Source organism: Acipenser ruthenus, chromosome 27 (assembly GCF_902713425.1).
Source record: "Acipenser ruthenus chromosome 27, fAciRut3.2 maternal haplotype, whole genome shotgun sequence".
NCBI lineage: Eukaryota > Metazoa > Chordata > Actinopteri > Acipenseriformes > Acipenseridae > Acipenser > Acipenser ruthenus.
The window spans coordinates 992,103-1,010,878 of NC_081215.1; the positions used below are offsets into that span (position 1 = coordinate 992,103).

An 18,776-nucleotide genomic window follows, 5' to 3' on the forward strand; every position below is an offset into this window, starting at 1 on the left:
CAGGTTAATGGTGACTCTGGAATATCTAATGTAGTTAGAATGTAGACTTGATTCTGCGAGCTCTATTGAGGTCACCAGGGGTGCTTTAAACTTCTGAGGGTTTGAAGACTGACGCATAGAATGATATACCGTGAATCTAAACAAGAAGAAAAATACATTCGTTCTGATAACTCTGATGTTTGGCAAGGAGGTGTTTTTAAGCTCACAGAAAAACCTGGAATGGATCGCACCGCTATGCATGAGGATCTCATCCATCCTTGCTACATATTATATGTGGATCAGCTGACCTGATTGCTCTTTAAATCTGCAGCACAGCCTTTGCGTTCTTCAGTTCAGTTTAATATTTATAGAGGATTGCTGGGACTGACAAAAGCGTTTTTTTGTTTTTGTTTTGTTTTTAAGCGCATGGGTTAATAGAGGTCAAACCATCCCAGAGAAAAAATATTCTTGGTATTTGTCTCCGTTGTTTTGTTCTCAGTAAATGATTCAAATAAAATTAGACCAACATTTTTCAAGTTATTTTGGAGGAAATGCATTGTTTATTATCCAACGGAAAATTCCTGAAACACCCATCACAAAGTTGTGTGGTCCGTGGTTTGTTTTTGCATTTTTCTGTCTGTGTGTTTGGTATTGAAATGAACATCTCAAGCTTTTGCCATGTTATGAATGTTTAATATCATGTTGTGGCAGTTAGCATACCATTAAAATCAGATTCCTTGGGAAGTGAATCAGCCATTCCCAAAGTGCTTTACAAATACCTCTTTAGCTTAGTCAGCACTGTCTTGAGTAAGTACTTCAACAAACTGAATTCGCTCGAGCCGTTGGGAATGCAGTTTAACAGTAATACTGGAAAACATGCAATGAAATGCTATTCCATAGTTTCAGTTGTGATCCGTGAACCCAAATCCACTCCCCCCTAGAGCTCCTTGTAACCTTTTATTCCCAGAACAATACATGGAAAGGCTTTGTTTTAGAAATACTGAAATTCAGTGACAAACGTTTCGACCAGAAGTTATTTTTCAATGCCTTCAGCATCGACTGTCAGACAGGTGATAAATCAACCCTGCATGTAGACTCTTCACAAGAGCCTTCAAATACAACCGGAAACATGCGAACGCTGTGAACATAATGTATACAGCAGGCTCTCAATAGGGCAGCAGGGCGATTTGTTGATCAATGCGTGTTTAATTGAGGCAAAAAGCTGTGTTGATCAATATTTGATTCATTATTGCTTCTCTATCCCTGCCGACATGCAGAAGCTCAGTTTCCCTGTAATGCAAGCTTCCCCAGGTCTTCTGAGGGATATTGCCTCGTGCACATGCAGAAATACATGCACCATCTGTCAATCAGCCTTCCAGCAGGAAACCGTTACCTTCACAAACCAGGCAGGTGGTGCTGTATGTGAGGACAGATGCAAGGTAATGAAGTCAACTACAAAGCAGCCCAGACCCAGAATTTAGGCATTCAGCCACATCTGATCAAAGTGACTTTGATAGAAAATGTGCTGTAACGTTTTCTATTCTCTACGTTGTCGGTTATTCGTTTGCCCTTTCTGTCAGTGTTTCGACTGGGTCCTTAACTTCCGATAGGGTCCGATTTTCAGTGAACTTTGAACGAGTTGAAAGGTTACATTGCCATGTGCTAAAAGAGAAATGTCATTTGCCGTTGCCTGTAAAACTGTTGTCTGTATTTGTTGGGGAGGTGTTTTTCTCTCTGGGTTTTAAGCATGAACATGACATATGTATTTTTCTACTGGCTTATGTCGTCGCAGGAATAAGTCTGCTGGCAGTGGGTTTCAGGAATTCATTTTCCAAGCTGAAATGTAACTGCGGGGGCCTCCAGCGGGGAGAAGGGAAACGTTTGACTGTAACCAGGCTTTTGTTTTGTTTGTGGTTCCGCAGTACGCCAGCCCGGAGCAGGAAGAGGAAGGAAAGAAACGCTACGAAGCTCAGAAGATGGAGAGGCTGGAGACCAAAGAGAGGAACGGGGAAGCCATCATTCCAGTCATCAGCCCAGGTATCCAGACACTGTTTCAACTTCACATCTGTGGAAACACGGCTTTGTGACTGGAGGCATCGCCACCTCTTTTCATTTCCCACATGCCTGCTGATCCAGTGCCACTGGGATAGAAATAAGACCCATCGCATACCAGTTTGCTCCATTCCTGGTTTTACCATGAGTCTAATAAGACACACCTGAGCTTGTTGCCTATAGATTAATGCAGCTCGTATTAAAACCTGGATGAATCTGCTATGCAGTACTAGGAGTCTTATTTCCATCCCTGGGTCTACCCTAATACACAGAAAACTTCATGCTGTCTTGTTATTAAAACATTTATTTTCCTGGTCCCAAATCTGTCTAGAGTGGCCAGTGTACCATTTAAAAGTGCACTGAAAGCCTAAGAAGTCCTGTAGGATTTTATTTGAAATGATACAATGTACCATGGAGACTTCATATTAAAAAAATGCCTTTTATTTCCCCCAGATGTTTGCTGAAACATTCAAAATTAGAGGAATCCTTTTGGTGTCCTTAACTCAACCATTCTGGTACGGTTTAGCCTAGAGGTGGGGTAATGATGAGCTATTAATAAGGTTGCATGTAATCACACAAATCAGAACATGCCACAGTTCTGCTTGATGTGACATTCTTACAGCAGCCCCTGGGTAAGTGTAATGCGTAATCCATAATATACAACCTGCACAGTGGCCAAAATACCAAGAAGAAAGATCATTCTGAAACCTGTAAAGCACGAGGCGTTGGTAAACTGTACCCATGGGCCCAGTTCAGTTAACTGCTAGGAAAAGCATAGGGGGGAAATACAGCATAAAAGCAATCAACAGAGCAACACAAGAAAGAGCAATGCTGAACTGGATTGTATTAACCCTGTATCTGCCGGGACGGGCCACAATGACACACACAAGAGTTTAGCTTTTATTTCATCTTTAAAACGCTCTACAGAATTTAAAAAAAAAAAAACGCTAACGTTACAACAGTGTTTAATTAACATTTTCCATTTCCTTGCGCTGCCTACATTGCAGACAGACAAACTAAAGGTAAGGCTTGTATTTTTATACTTGGAGGTACATTATGAATAACCGTCATTTCTCTTTGTGGAGTTTAATTTCAGACCACAGGTAAAAAAAAAAAAAAAAAAACAATTCCAGGCTGTGCAGCGGAAATGCATTCTCTAGGATTTTATTCGCGCAGTTGGCCAAAAGCCATTGGTGATCTTTATCAGACTTGTAGTTTATTTGGTACTTTTTAAAGACGGATGTTTGGCTATAACATTGCCCTGGCAACTGTCAGTTTTGAGATTTCTCTGTTCGGTTAAACTAGCCATGTTAATAAATAAATAGATAGATACATACATAAATCATAGCTGAATTCATGAGAGAGAAAGACATGAAGCAGCTTAGCATGCTATTGATCATTTCACCCGCTGAGAACCAGGCCTGTTTGTTATAAAAGATTAAACGAAGAACTAACACAATGTTTTTCTTAGTCTCAGTCAGTCAAACCCGGCACATCTCAAAACCAAAACAGAAACTCTTTTTATTAGAACACTATTTGCATCTATGGTGCTATACATCTTTGTCAACTTTTCATATATTGCATACTCCAAAGGCCGGTTTCACAGATCCACAGTTAGCACAATTCTTGGTCTGTGAAACCAGCCGGAATAGTTCAGTTCCTGGGTTTGGCTGATACATTTGTGCAGTGTGTAAGAATCTGTTTCAGATGTTGTGTTCTCTTTTTTCTTTTTAATTTTTAGAGGAGTACACCGTGGGATTCAGCCAGTCCAGCCTGATCCATCTCGTGGGTCCGTCAGACTGCACTCTGCATGGATTTGTGCACGGAGGTACGTCTCATGCAGCTGCTTGTTTTCCAACGTGAGGGATTGTACAGGGTTAGCAAGGGCCTGGGTTTCACAGCTCCTCCAGGTTAGGGTGAGTATTGAAAGTCGGGGATGGAAACAAGACTCCCGTTGCATAGTACTTTGATCTACTCCCAGTTTCACTATGAGTTTAATAAGACACACCGGAATGTGTGAGTCTTTATTTCCATCCCTAAACTGACAGTGCAGGTCGGTTCTGGGAATTTGATCAAACAGGTTCCTTGCTAAATCTGTAGTGCCCAAAATACTGCAATACATCACTTTATAAAGTATTTGTTTCAAGCTATTGATTTCTTATGAAGCAAAAATAGGGTGGTGTACCAAGGTAGAAGCATAGCATAGTGTAGTCATAAAATAACACCACGTCATAGTGGAGCACATTGCATACAGTGTATTCAATTGCTCATGCAGACAGCCTCTTCATATGCTCTGCCATGCATTGTAAAGTGTTTCCATTACTCCCCAGTGACATTTTTTCTGTGTTCCTTTCATAAGGCACTTCTTTACCTTCTGATCAGCGATATGATAAACCCGCAGCTTGTAAATCCATCACCTCTACACATTTATTTGGCTGTGGGACCCAACTGGAATAAATCCTATTTCATGGCTTTTGTTGCGTTGTTGCACTGAAATGAATTCCCCATTCTGTTGAAAGGCGATTGAAGCAAAATGAATCAGAAAAACACTATTCTGTCACCTGGAGACTTTAGGGTTAAGGCTATTTATTTGAGTTGCAATTAAAGGAAATCTGATAGATAGATATTATTTTGCAAGATATTCTGTAAGCTGTTTATTTGCATGAAATACCTATCTACTGTAGCTTATGAATTTATCAGGATTTATTAGGATTGGGGTTTCCATGGCAAAATGATTTTACTGCATCAAACTGTGAGGCACTTTTCCATTCTAGAAATTCTAGAAAGAACAGAGCATTCTGCGTTCATTCAATGCAGATGAACTAAACCCCAAGCCGTTTGCCACCTGAATGAAGGAAATACATAAAACTCCCCCAGACATTTAGAAGTGGGGAGGTTTTTATTATGACAACTAGGTTTAAACAAGAAAAACATCTCAGCTGCTGGTGCTGGTTATCGATGCAGGTTGTATTTCATTATGAGAATTTGACTGTAAACCCAAGTGTAAAGAAGCTTAGAAGGGAAAGACTTGTATAGACTAGATTGCAAAAGACTGCGTCACTCAGGTAAGTTCAAAAGACCGCCAGGTGCCATCCCTTTGGGGTTATTGCGTAACATCTCAGTTTAAGAATATCTCTGTGGCTGCTTATTACCACAGTAAAGTGTGCCCGTTCATCCGAACAAATACTCCACAAATAATGTATTATCATTGAATCTGCTTTGAAAGCCCTAAGTTGACTTGACAGTGGAAAACAGCAATAGAAAAATCCAGTTAAAATGATGTGACTTGATATATGTAATGTTTTTTTTTTTAATTTGATTTAATTTGTATTGTTTCTAAGCAGTTCCATAAAAAGAAGCATGTTCCTGCAAAGGGCTGCTTTTCAGGTTAAAGCAGGTGATAGTGAATGAGGCGGCTGCACAAGCAGAACTCCTGTGTAACACAGAGGAATTATTTAGAGCACAGTGACAAACACATTCCGAAGGATGTGCTTGAGACCAGGAGTGCTTATTGTGTGGGGAATAGGGGGGGGGGGGGGGGGGGACAGAAAATAAGTAAAATGTTGAACCCCACATTAAATGAATCATTTGTAAATTACTACGATTCATAATCATTTGTTTCCCTTATGTCACATTTTCCACACATGTAATTCTCATCTGTTGTTAATAAAATACAGCATTTGTATTTAACACTATGTACAGATACTGACATTTTGGGATATTGTGCGTGACTTTTAAAATGAAATATTACTTATTCATGTGTTTTTTTTTTTTTTTTTAGTCCTTGAGATACCAGCTTTTGAATGTATTAGCAGTTCTACTGTCAACACCCCCAGACTATGCAGTGGATTTTATTAAAAATAAAACAACAACATTTGGGGACGGCATGCATGTGATATCTATTGAGATGATGCATCCTAGTTCATATTTCAGTAGGATCATTTGCCCTTACTGTAAACTGCACTGTATTTTTTGCATTGTGACACCTGTGAGTCGTCTTGGATAAACATGCCAGGTGTTGCAGTTCACAGGCGATCGCTGCAGTTGTGTTTTGCTTTTGAATCTCGTGCTTGTTAGTTTTGAGCTGATCAATCCTAGGCTGGTTCTTGCTGGTTGCTGGTGTAGATGTACACTGATTTGAAATGCATCTTCAGTGTTGTTTTTTTCCCCCTCTCTCGTGCTAATTAAAAGGAACCCAGCGCTTGGTGTTTTGCACAGATTTCACACATCAGTGAGAGTTTCTGCTTTGTTGGCGGCTTGTGGGCAGTCACAAGGTGTTATTAGTTTAGGGACAGATCTCTCGCTAACTGCTTTTTAATGGAGTTTGGGGTCAGGGCTTGCAGCTGAAATATAGACAGCTCTTTGTGCAGTGGAGGTAACTTCTGGCTCATGCTCTTAATTTTTGTTATTATTATTTATTTATTTGTCAAACGCCTTTATCCAAGGCGACTTACAGGTGTTACAGGGCAGTACAGGGTTACAATGCAAGATTATTGTTTCAATACAGTGCAGTTTACAGTTAGGGCAAATAATACTACTGAAATATGAACTAGGATTGCAACAAGTTATATCTACAACGACAGATTAGCAGTGCAATAGTGCAAGGATAGTGCATCAGTTTAGGATATAAGGTTTGTAATTGACAGTTTACATACAACCTCGCAACCAATCAGAGGGCAGGATTGAATCTAGGATAGGGCCTGTTCCTGTCCCATGTAATTGTAGGCTACATGATACTAGTAGTCTACCACATAATCAATTACACGAAATCAATGAATGAGACAAGTTTACATTTTCAATCAGTCAAGCTGGGGAGCCATAATAGCCCCTTCTGGCACTGGCTGAATGCACCGTATTGACTGGATAAGCGTGCTTTTTATTGTAGGCAGATCAGCCGGGCCGTGTGGGTCAGAGGGCATCTGTGACACTGCAGATAACACTGTGGTCATTTGTGATTCGAGTTTCCCACTGCAATTGCAACTCCCCGATGGGGTGGAGGGGTGATTAAACCAGGATGTTAGAAATCTATAAAGCATTTTTTAAAATGGTGTCCTCACTACAAGCCAACCAGATGGTGATAACATAACAGCACCTGTTGCAGAAGAAAAATACTGGATTTCTAAATGCTCTAATCTGTTCGGTTACTCTAAAAGCCTGGTGGAACTACAGCAAGTGAACCCCTAATGTGCTGCACTTGGACTGCAGTTAACACAGGTGAAATTATTTTTATTTTCGCATGCAATCTGAGAAGTTGTTACCAGAAGCCTCAAGAGGATTGATTTTCTATGAAGCACTAGCCTTTGGGTGACAGAGATTGATTTATTTATTTTTCTTTTTAATGAGGTGCTGAGGGAGAGCGATGTCGTGCCCAAGGCCCACGGCGGTATTCCTAGAAAAAAAAAAAAAGCAAAACGAAACATGACTTCATGTTCCAGAAAAACCACAAAGATTTTATTAAGACGGCAGAATTGTCACTTCATTCTTCGAGCCACTGTCGTGAGGTTAAAAAAAAAGGAATGTTCACATATCTTACAATCTCCCCTTCTATAAAACTCGAGCTGCAGCTGAAACCAGCAGAGGCTACAGTATATCACCAAATGATCAGAAGACGCAATCGGATCATCCCTCGCACACGCTGCTTTAATTAATATACAGCAAGTCTGGTCTTGACTTCAGCTGCACTAAAATAGGCTTGGTTTGCAATGCTAGCCCCTCTGTAAGAGTTCGAGGCTGTCACTGGCAGTGCTGGGATGCGTGCCTTTTGCCTCTGCTTGGCCTTGGGGTTTTCACCAAGAAGCCCTTTTAGATCCGACAGGCAGCATAATATCCCTAACAGCCTTCAGTACTATTTTTAAGCGTCTGATTTCATTGCCTAGTTGAAAATGAGCGCTTGGTTCCAAGAAGCCTGAGAAGGACACAGAAACAAAAGCATGCTTGCTATCTATACCTTCTGCGTGCAAAGTCGCAGTCACGAGGACATGGCAATTTGCTATGCAAAGCATCAAGAGGGGGCTTGGAACCATGTGGGCACCTATATGCTGCATCACTGCCCCCAGATGACTGTGGCACCTGGATGCTTTGGTTCTGCAGGCAAGAATGACCAGCTTTGTTTCTGGTATTTTGCTCCACGTCATTCGCACAATTTTTACAGCCAGTAAAACTGCACCTGATAAAGTCACCAAACCAGAAACGAACAATCTTACATTTAATTTAGAGGCTTGTGAGCAGTCTGAAGTTGTTTCTTATTGGTTTTAAAATTGTACTTTGTGTGTTTTCCCAATCACAAATTGGAATAAAGAGCTTGCAGAATCACGCCCACTATTCTTTTTTTTTTCATGTCTGGGCTGAGCTGTAACTGTGATGCATTCGATAGCATGTTTTCATGACCACCCCTTCCAGCTGCCTTTTGCAGCATCAAAACTGTTCTCCCCAAATGTGCAGTAACCCAAAGTTCTGCAGAATGAGATCAGATTGCTTTTATTCCTATTAAAGCTTCCTGATGTTTTCATGTGGTTCGGTCATGCATCACATGTTGTAATCTGTTACTGTAAAATACTGTTGCGTTAGAAAATATTACTGTGCAAAAGATGGAAAACAGATGTCATGTTACATCACATTAATTGATTCAGTAGTGTAGCTCTGCTAAAATGGAAAAAAAAAACATGCTGCACGAAAACATCATTTTTCCATACAGATTTATTTACTGATTATTCTCTTGTGGGAGGTGTGCATCCCTAGTGATGTGGGTGTAGTCTTCAGAGTACTGGTGTGGATGTATGTTTCACTCTGAAACGAAGATCTACCGAAGGATTTATACAACAATAAAAACTCTGTATGCACATTCTTGATCAAGTTGCTGGAATTTATTTTTACGTCTTGGTAGATTTGTGTTCATCTCTGAAAATGTGCTGGTCTTAGGACTTGCTTCAGACTCATGATGTCTCATTTGTATGTGTGGGATATGTATGCAGCTTCCATACATTGTCTGGTTCATTATCATGCATTAAAAGCTGTAGAAATCTGCTGACTCCTAACCTATTGGATAACTGGCTTCAGTTTCCCATCCGTTTGTTTGATTGATCTTTCCAGTTTTTTATTTTTTTTATTGACTTGCTCAGGGTCACACAATGAGTCAGTGCCTGATGTGGGATTTGAACCGGGGACCTCCTGGTTACAAGCCCTTTTCTTTAACCACTGGACCACACAGCCTCCTGTTTATTTAAAACAAAAACGCCTTGTTGTTTTGAAGAAATATTGATTGCATTTTTGCATCCAAATAGACTGACGACGTTCCAAAAATCAGAATAGGACAGTCTGGTGGCCTCTAATTGTTTTGAGAATGAATTATTTTTTTCGCTCGCTTTTTCTGTGTTTCTAGTCAGGAACGTTCCCGAGGTGTGTTATTCCGGCGCCTGTATTTTTTAGCTATGACTTCCAAACATCTCACTTGACATGGATGACTTACAGACGTGCCCTTAACTTGGTCAGGCAGGTCTTCAGTATACATACAAGGCATGTCCCTGTGTCCAGTTTCCTCTTCTGCTACACTGTTGTTATTATCTTCAGCAGTTTAGTCAGCCCTCTCCACTGCAGTTTCATGCTCAGGCAGTGCAGCCCCACAGCTTGAAGCAGAATGGTTTCCTTGCTGGGATGTTAACAATCAAACTCAGAGCCCCCAGGTTCAGCAGAATGAGTTCCCCATTGTTGGTTAGCAAGATGGTAAACAATGGCTACTATTTTAGAGTTATAAACTGTAGGGAACGACATTTACAAATGCTTTGTAGGACTTTAAAAGATTTTTTTGCAGGGTTCGCATTTTTAGTGTGGGGTCTTAGGAACCCACAACCTTACATTAAGACCCCTCTGGTACACACAATGCAGCAAGTCAAAAGAGGGGCAAGAGGGTGTACTGTAGAACATGGGATGTGTTGTGTGAACGCACCCCTCTTCCTCTCTCTCCGTTCATGTTTTCCAGTCGTGTGCTGCGATGCTCCCTATTAGGGGCTTTATACTTGTTTCCATGGAAACCGTGGTTGAATGCTCCGGGATTGAAAAGGGCACATAAGTTTGTTTTTTAATAAAGGGAAATAAAAACAAACAGTGAGCCTGCGTTTATGCTGCACATTTTAATGTCAAGTAGTGTGCGTTTGTATCAGTCTAGCCTAGCTGTTTTCAGTCAGCAGTATGAAGCGCTTACATCACATCATAAGTATGAAGCTTGTTCATATTTTGTAGATCTGTCTTGTAGCTGTCCACAGACGTTTAGCTCCAGCCTGTATTAATCACTCCTGCCACAACAACGCAGCGCTCACAACAGCAAAGTATCCATCAGGCAAACGGATCGGTAAATAAATACAATTGGACGCCCTCCAGCCGAGCCTCGTAAAAATAATTACAACCTCAAGGCAGATTTCATCCATCATCATTCGAAAGCAGTGCAAGTCGCATTTTGTGTTTGTTTGTAAATGAGCCCTTTACTTGCAAATAATCGAGAGCCAAAACAAAGCCGTTCTCTCTGCACCACTCAAGACCGGCGCAAGCCCTCCGGCACTGACATTTACAGTATGGGGGGGATCCAGGTCGTCCTTGTGTTACTGCACATCAATCTCCCTGTATGTAACTGACTGGACTTTCAATGGGGTCTTCGTTCTAATACGAGCGTACAGAAGGCCTAATGAATGAACAAGTTACTGAAATTAGCAAACTGCCACCAACTAATTCAATTGAACAGGATTTAGGGGAAAGTGCAGTGTTTAATTCTTCCTTGTGTTAGGGGTGTTAATAGTGTGTTTTAGAGTTTAATGGCTATATACACAAAGCATTTACCACTGTACCAAGTTTATACCATGTTGTATAATGTGTTGGTAGTATGCATTATTGTGTAATAACATGATAATAACTGGGTAGCTACCGACTGCTATTACATGGTAACTACTGGTGGTACAAATGTGTAATTACACTGGGCCTGTACCAGGGGTTACCATGTAATTCCATCAGGTAACCAGATGTTTTTGACAAGGCCATGTCCATGTAATAACGCAGCAATTACAAAGTGTCAAAAATATGCGTGTGTCAAATAGAGACCTGCCTTTAGTGCCTGTATAGTCCAAGGCAAACTCAGTGATGAAATCATTTATATTTAAACGTTTGAGAGAAAGTATTTAGAGTAGTTTGCAGTAAGCCCACCTGCTTTTAAAATGCTAGCCGGGTGTGTAGGTTTCAGATCAGCAGATTGTATCTGCTGATATTCAACGACATTAATTTATTCTCTTAAAAAAGAAACACCTACGGTAGTCAAGCCCAGTTGGCCTTTCTGGTGATATTAACAAAATGTGTTACTATAGCAACGTCTCATTATGAAGCAGCGCAAGTCTTTTAATTACACAGTTGTAGACAGAGATTAAAAAAACACGTTCTTGGGAAACAAAACAACAAAAAAAAACCCAAGCCTACATTTACAGGTCTAAATATAGAAGTGATTTTGTAATGAAAGCCCCTGGAGGAGGAGGGACTGTAAAGCCCAAGGCTGATTTTTTTAAAGTGGCTTTTGTTTTCAATGCCCCGCGTGTGACTGATGAGGGGAAAATCTGGGGGTAAATCGTCATGAGGAATCTGATCACGGAGATGCACTCGTTTTGGCACACCATGAGATTCATTTTGAATGGCTGTTTCCAGTCCAGACCGGTCCCTCCTGGTCTGTACCCTTTGGAATTACACAGAAAGCTGGAAGACTCCTGCCTCCATCGCTGTCTTTACCGCTTTCTGTGTCAGTACCTGTGCAGTTGGTACTCAAAATCCTGTGCTACTGAAGTGCAGTAACCGCGATGCGGTTTGGAAGGTGCTCTTCTATGGATGTGCATTCAAGGTCAAGTAACTTTTTAAAGTGCACAGTTTCCTACTCAATTCCATCACGGTCTACCCTGAATACAAATCTTCCTACAGTATAAAGCCACATGATCATTGTTTTATTACTTTTATTGAGTTTCCTCCCGCGTCAGTGTCGTGGAGGCACGTCTAGACTGCCTGCCCCCCTGGCCTCCGCAACCCTCTGGAAAGCAGCGTTAGACCGTAAACCCCCTTTGATTAATAGAGAGTCGCTGACAGCCGGGTCTAGAGGGCAGGCTGATTCATTTGGAGAGGACTGGGACACAATGCTCACGACATGGGAATAAATCGGGGTTAATGCGATCTCATTTGTCACTTCTTCTTCTTAATAATGACGGCGGCCCCCTTAGCGGGCTGTGCAGGGTCCCGGCGTGGGGAGAAAGTTTCATTAGATGGGTAGCGCAATCCTCTCCCTGTCGTATTGTTAAAGGCTTTACTATGGGATCACTCCAGCTCTCTTCATAGATGGATTGACCCCAATTCTGACAATCGAGGATTTGATTTGATATGGCACTGAAGTGGATTAAAACTTTTTTTTTTTTTTTAGATGTTTTTTTAGTAAGATGTTGACCTAACACGTTTTTTTCTGAGAAAGACAAGACCATTTCTGCCACCTATGGTGACAACACGGTCCAAATTAATTATCTCCTTCTAGCAATCCGCCTCTAAAAGGGAAAAGGGGGTACACGTCTTTTAATAAGGTACAAGGCGGCTGGGCCAGGGAGCTGCGAGCCTGTAGTGTAGACAAGGACATAAAGGTCATTCTCCAGAGCCTTGTCTGTGCCTCCACGACCCCTCTGCTACATCAGCGACTTTGAGCACCGGGCGATGCTAAAAATAGAACCTTAATTGGAGAGTAAAAAAACGGGCAGCCCCTGACACAGCTTTGCTAGCAAGCTTTGGCAAGCAATGTCCGGGTATCAGTCTCTAGCCTAGCTGCACCAGCATATTAATTATCATAACTGTCTTTTATTAAAAAACAAAAACACGTCTGATTCTGCAGAGGGGAAATGTCATTGCTTCTTTGTAACAGAGGTTTTGGTTTTTGTCCAGAATCTCTCAGGCTGCTGATACTGGGGTGTATGGCAATGCTATACACATATAGGTGTTGGGCATATTGTCTCTACCTCGATAACAGAACAAATCCCCCATTTACACCGAACTCTCCCTCCCGCTCTCATTCGAATCTCGCGTGACCTATAGTCTCTCACACGAGACTCTGCCATGTCTTAAAGGTACAGCACTCAAAACCTAATCGTCACAAACTTCAAAAAACCTGAACGATGCGGCGCAGATGTTTCAAAGCCTCTCACAGCGGGGTCCAATGCGCTGTCATTTTCATTTTCACCGACACGGCTGCAGAGAATGACAATAGCGCTACCCAAATGTCGACCTGAATTCTAATAAGCTTGGGAAGATAATAAGAGTTAGTCCGGGGACCAGTCGTAAAAAAAACTACTTTTAAAGACTTATTCCTGGGAAGGTTACTTGCAAGAAATGTCAGATTTAAACCATAAAATCGCATAGAGCACTGAAGCTAGAAGCCTGACGAGGTGATACATTCTACTGTGAATGTTTTCTGCATGGCTGTGAATGACAGGTGATATTATCTGCTGTCAAGGTACTGGATTGCGAGAGAGGAGATAAAAGTGACCTGTGTCTCCAGATCAGAATGCAATCAACTACCGTAGCACCTATGCATCTTAATCTTATTCAGACACAGTATTGAGAAATACGGGGCTTTGCAGCAGCTTCATATCACTTACAGTAGGGTATCAATAGAAAGTCTCAACCCGGCCCCGTTAAAAGACTTATTAAAAAGTGTCACTACCCCTGTGGCTGACAGTGCTATCTGTAGGGTAAACTATAGGGTAAACACAGGAGGCTTTTAATTAACAATTGGATTTTAAGCTCATTTCGGTTTTAGATGACCGATCTACATGAATCAAAAACAGCCGTGATCTCCAAACTTAATACAATCTGGGTAAATGTGACGTTGATTGACTCGATTTAAGATTTGTTCATATGAGTTAAAGGGGTACGGGGGACCAGGGTGCAGTGCAGTGCAGTGCAGGACTGAAAGTAAATTCTAGCTGGTATCAAAGAACTGCTAATGATCTATTGGTTTTGCTGGTATGAACGTGTACTGTACATTCATTGAAAAGGTCCTTTCCTTACTCGACCTCAGTGTTGTACTCACTTCAATTCCTAGTGTATTTCAGTAAAACAAACACTTTACATATATATGTATGTATGTATTTGTAACTGGAATCAGGAAACCAAAAAACAACCCATTGGATGCAGATAATCATTTCAAATAGATCAGTCTTGTTTTAGCAAGTCGACTACAGTGCAGAAATGCATATAGAGACGTTCAGGGTTATTTTTAAAACAAAAACAAAAAAATAAATAAACTTGAACAGCAACGAGGGGAGGTGGCGGATTCTTCACAAAATGAGGAAAACAAAGAAAGGGAATGGTGGTGATTACTTTTCTTCAACAAAATAAACCATTCTGTTCTCGCCCCCTACTGAAGCTCAATGATCAAAAACCAAAAAAACAACAAAGTGAGATATTGAAAAAAGGATCTCGCTTTGTAGAAGCTCACATGCTTTGTGATCAAGACCCCCCCCACAACACACACTCCCTTCCACACACGCACGCACGCGCACACACACATACACACACTCCCCCCCCCCTCCCACACACACAGATGCATTGAGGTGTGAGATCATCTACACACATCGAAGACACAAGCGTGTGATTGAAACAACCTGGAGCTTCAGCCAGCCCAAACCTGCATGGTTAAATGGTTAAAGAAATGCAAGGCTTGCATATCAGCTTACCAGGATATCTTTTTTGATGGTATAGTAAACATTCAGTTATCGGGCAAAAACAACATTTGCATTTGATGTGCTTGCATTACAATGGGGCTCTTGCAGTGTTCAGCCTCTCACTGTGAAAACAGGGGCATTAGCGAGATAATCTCATTCCAGTAATGATCTTCATTACCATTGTATACATTTCTATGGCAATTAGTTCTTCGTAACTGCGACAGACAACAGTTAAAGGGTTAGCCAAAGCTGTACTGCGGCAGCTCATTCGAGTTTTCACACAGGGTCTTGTGTGTGCTTTCTGAAACCGGGGGCTTGACGACACAGATGCTGTATTCTGCGGTGTAAAAAAGCTGCATCTCCCTGTTGCAAGTGATCTTCTGGTCGGGATGGGCAAACAGCAGATCAGAGAGACTTTGATAGAGGGCTTCAAGTGCAAAACAATATCCAGCGATTCTTATGTGGCTTAAAATCCAATGCATATGTTATTAAACTGAATTTTTTTTTTCTTTTTTTTTTTTAAATCTGAGAAGCAGTTTTTAGCTGTGGAGAACATTCCGTATGCTTTCCCATGCAGATATTTGATTCACATTTGCCTTGAGCCAAAAATAATATTCAGTTTATTTTTTTTTGTAATGTTAATACAACATCAGGCTATTTTAAAACTTGCTGTCAAGCAATGCTCACGCTTGTTTGACATGCCTTTACAACCATACCGGAACCTCACTACCACATGTCGCTCTGCAGTGGTGCTTTGCTTGCACTGTGTGTGTGCATCTCTGCTGTAGCCCTGCCTGATACGCTAGTGTAGTCAACGAGCGAGCGCAGTGAAACCGTGGCATCGACATTTTCCCGAGCTGTCATCCTGTCTTAGGGAGGGGGGAAGGGGGGCCGGGGGCTAGCAGCGAGTGGTGTAATGTCACAAGGCTGCCAGCTCTCCACTGCTATTTTTAGAAACAGGGAGACATTCGTCGATTGGTGTAAAGCTGCAGCAGTCCGCCCTGGGGCTATCCACTCTGTATCTCAACAGAATGAAAATGAGGATAATTTAATAACTCAGCACTGTTCACTCAGTGTGTGCATGCACACGTGCGTGTGTGGCTACTCTTAGTGCACATCTGAGTGTGTCCTTGTATAGCCATGTGAAGCACTGTTTACAGAGCCAAGAACTATTCATTAATGTTAATTCAGAAGGAATAATGTTACTAAAACAAAAGGACCGGTTTGAGGAAGCCATTCATGAAAAAGACCTTGAGACTATTGCAAACAATCACTGCTGAAAGTGTCAGAGTAGCGCAAATAACCCTGGCTGTGCCAAAAAACCACACTCCAAGACAAGGGAGGCAGTCAAGGCAGCTCAACAATGAACCCATTAAACTGAACTCCCCTTAAAACCAAGGCTATCTCAACATTCAGCAGCTCGGACTGGACAGGGCTGTCTCAAACACATTGCACATGGCAAACTGCAGCCTTTCTTTAATACCCATTACAAGCACTAGCCATTATTGGTTCTAGTTTTTTTTTTTTACGTTTTTTATACACTTGTAGGTTTTGGGGGATGTTCTGATTTCCAAGTCAAAAACAAAAAGTATGTAGTAAACTTGAGTCCAAGGTAATAGATCCTGCTAACATATTGCATAGTTTGTTTTCTGATGTTTGCAATCCGAGTGCTTCTAATTACAGTTACTCGTTTTTATTTTATTTTATACATCCCAGTCTGTGCAAAGGTGCTTTCGGTATAACTCAAAATGCTTGCAAGCATCGATAAAAAGGTAGATTTTTAAGCAGCTGCTCTTTGACAGCAGAGGTGAAGCAACGTTTGTTGAGCATTGATGCCTTGAGAAGACAATTCCTTCCATGCAATCTCTATATCCTGGAAGATCTGTATCCTGGAATTCCCCAAGTGGTCGTGCCTCTAACCAGTGTGCTTCTCTTTCTTCTCAGGAGTCACTATGAAGCTGATGGATGAGGTGGCTGGGATTGTTGCTGCTCGACACTGCAAGACTAACATCGTCACAGCCTCGGTGGATGCCATCAACTTCCACCGCAAGATCAAGAAAGGTGCGGCCCATTGGACACTCGGTCGATTCCTTTTGCTGGCTCGCTGGCATTGGTATCACAAATTCAACCTTTTCTTTTTTAATCTACTGTAAATAAAGACTCAAATTGATTTATTGTCCCACACCCGCTGGCATACAATGGCAATTCCATACAGTGCTGGACATACCTTTTTAAATGTGTTACACAGAGCCCAGTTTAAAGGCTGTTGAAATCAATGGAAAGAGTTTTCATTAGAAGTCGTGAGGGACAGTGCGGTGGCGGTTTCCGTTCTGTAATTAAGGGGCTTATAAAGGAGACTGCATGAAGTTTTATATTACATAAAGGCTCTTGAATTATTCATTGACTCGTGTTGGAGGGCTCAGCAGGCTGATCTTGCAAGCTGTGGCTGGAGTGCCAGGAGATTGATTTTGCCCTTGGACCAATGCTGACAGGGGATAATCATTAGAGCAAGCACTGTTGTCTCAAAGCCGTTGCTTCTTGGCTAGTTATGAGTCGTTCTTTCCAGTTGCGAGCCATGTTGCCATATGTTACCATGGTGTAGAATACAGCACCATCACAGTAGCCAGTTACTGTAGGTGGAATGACATAGTAAAATCTCATATCCCATAGTACTTATAACATCTCCATAGCAATCAGATCTGCATTTTCTTTGGAAAGATGACTACAAAGGGCTCTGTGGATAGATAGATAGATCTATTCCATTGCTGTTTAAAGTTGAATATATATTTTTTTCTGACATTTTCCATTCTGAGCGGCACTAGGTTTTTGTTGCTCCAATAGTGAGTAATTCTCATGCAATCTGTGCGTTCAAATCATGTGACCTTTCCACTTCACCTGCCACACCTGTATGGGGCAGGTGGGTTTGCAGAGCTGAATTGTCACATGATGTGAATGGAATGAAGAAGACATTTAGGATTCTCTAGACAAACCCAAAATTGGAGCAACGTAACCCAGAACTATTGCAAAGTCAGAGTCATTGCAAACAAAGTAAAGCATTACAGTTAAATGGCATTGAAAGCTATTTACTTTATTGAAATTGCATTATGTGCTGCTGGTTCAGGTTCACTGACATCCCAACTGCAAATGTAGTGCAATTAACTGAAGTTGTTTTACATAAACGGCAGAATGGCAGCCAGACTCGACCACCGTGCAACAAATCGGGTAACGCAGACACAGATCTAGATCAACAGATGCATTAGCGACATGAAGCAGTGCTGTTTTGCAGTCACCTGTGAGGTGGTGTGAGTAGGTCTTTTCCCACACAAGTCTCGTGAGACAAATCCTGCGGTGTGTAATATGCAGGGAGGGCAGCATGCGGGAACTAAGATGTAAGAACCCTTGCTGCTTGCATCAGAGAAAACATGTGGATCGGCTGGAGGTCTGACTGTAATTGCTGGCTCCTTATCATCAGCCAACCTTGTGATAAAGGTCTGAGGGTCAGCAATAATTGGACTTCGGTTCCCCATACTGGAGAACGGCCATTAACCCGATCTCCAAACGCTCTGAACCCAAACCCTGTGCTGCCAGTGCCACGCTCATACCCCTTTGATGTAGAGGATCATTAAACAAGACCTCCGGTGCACCCAGCCTGGTTGCTGCAGCTACAGGCTGATTTACGAGCAAGCTTTAATTAGCTATTAAAATGCAATTGCAGGCCGGTCCTCTTAAAGAGGTAGACTCAGAGCTTTAAATCAAGCCGTAAGAGATTTGAAGGGTTTTATATAGGACAGGAACGCACTGTACATAATTATTTATTATTATTATTTATTTCTTAGCAGACGCCCTTATCCAGGGCGACTTACAATTGTTACAAGTTATCACATTATTTTTTACATACAATTACCCATTTATACAGTTGGGTTTTTACTGGAGCAATCTAGGTAAAGTACCTTGCTCAAGGGTACAGCAGCAGTGTCCCCCACCTGGAATTGAACCCATGAACCTCCGGTCAAGAGTCCAGAGCCC

The 18,776-nt window shown here is 41.6% G+C and overlaps 1 protein-coding gene across 4 annotated transcripts in view; it reads left to right on the top strand.

Annotated features, from left to right (window-relative positions):
* LOC117425310 (cytosolic acyl coenzyme A thioester hydrolase) overlaps window positions 1-18,776 on the top strand; it is a 58,452-nt gene that overhangs the window by 17,342 nt on the left and 22,334 nt on the right. For 3 of the 4 annotated variants that reach the window (XM_059002217.1, XM_059002219.1, XM_059002218.1), the window contains exons 5-8: window positions 1,902-2,016; window positions 3,039-3,053; window positions 3,773-3,859; window positions 16,695-16,811. In XM_059002217.1, the coding sequence (XP_058858200.1) occupies window positions 1,902-2,016; window positions 3,039-3,053; window positions 3,773-3,859; window positions 16,695-16,811 (334 nt within the window). The remainder of the gene's footprint in view (window positions 1-1,901; window positions 2,017-3,038; window positions 3,054-3,772; window positions 3,860-16,694; window positions 16,812-18,776) is intronic. The other variant, XM_059002216.1, reaches the window with a different exon arrangement.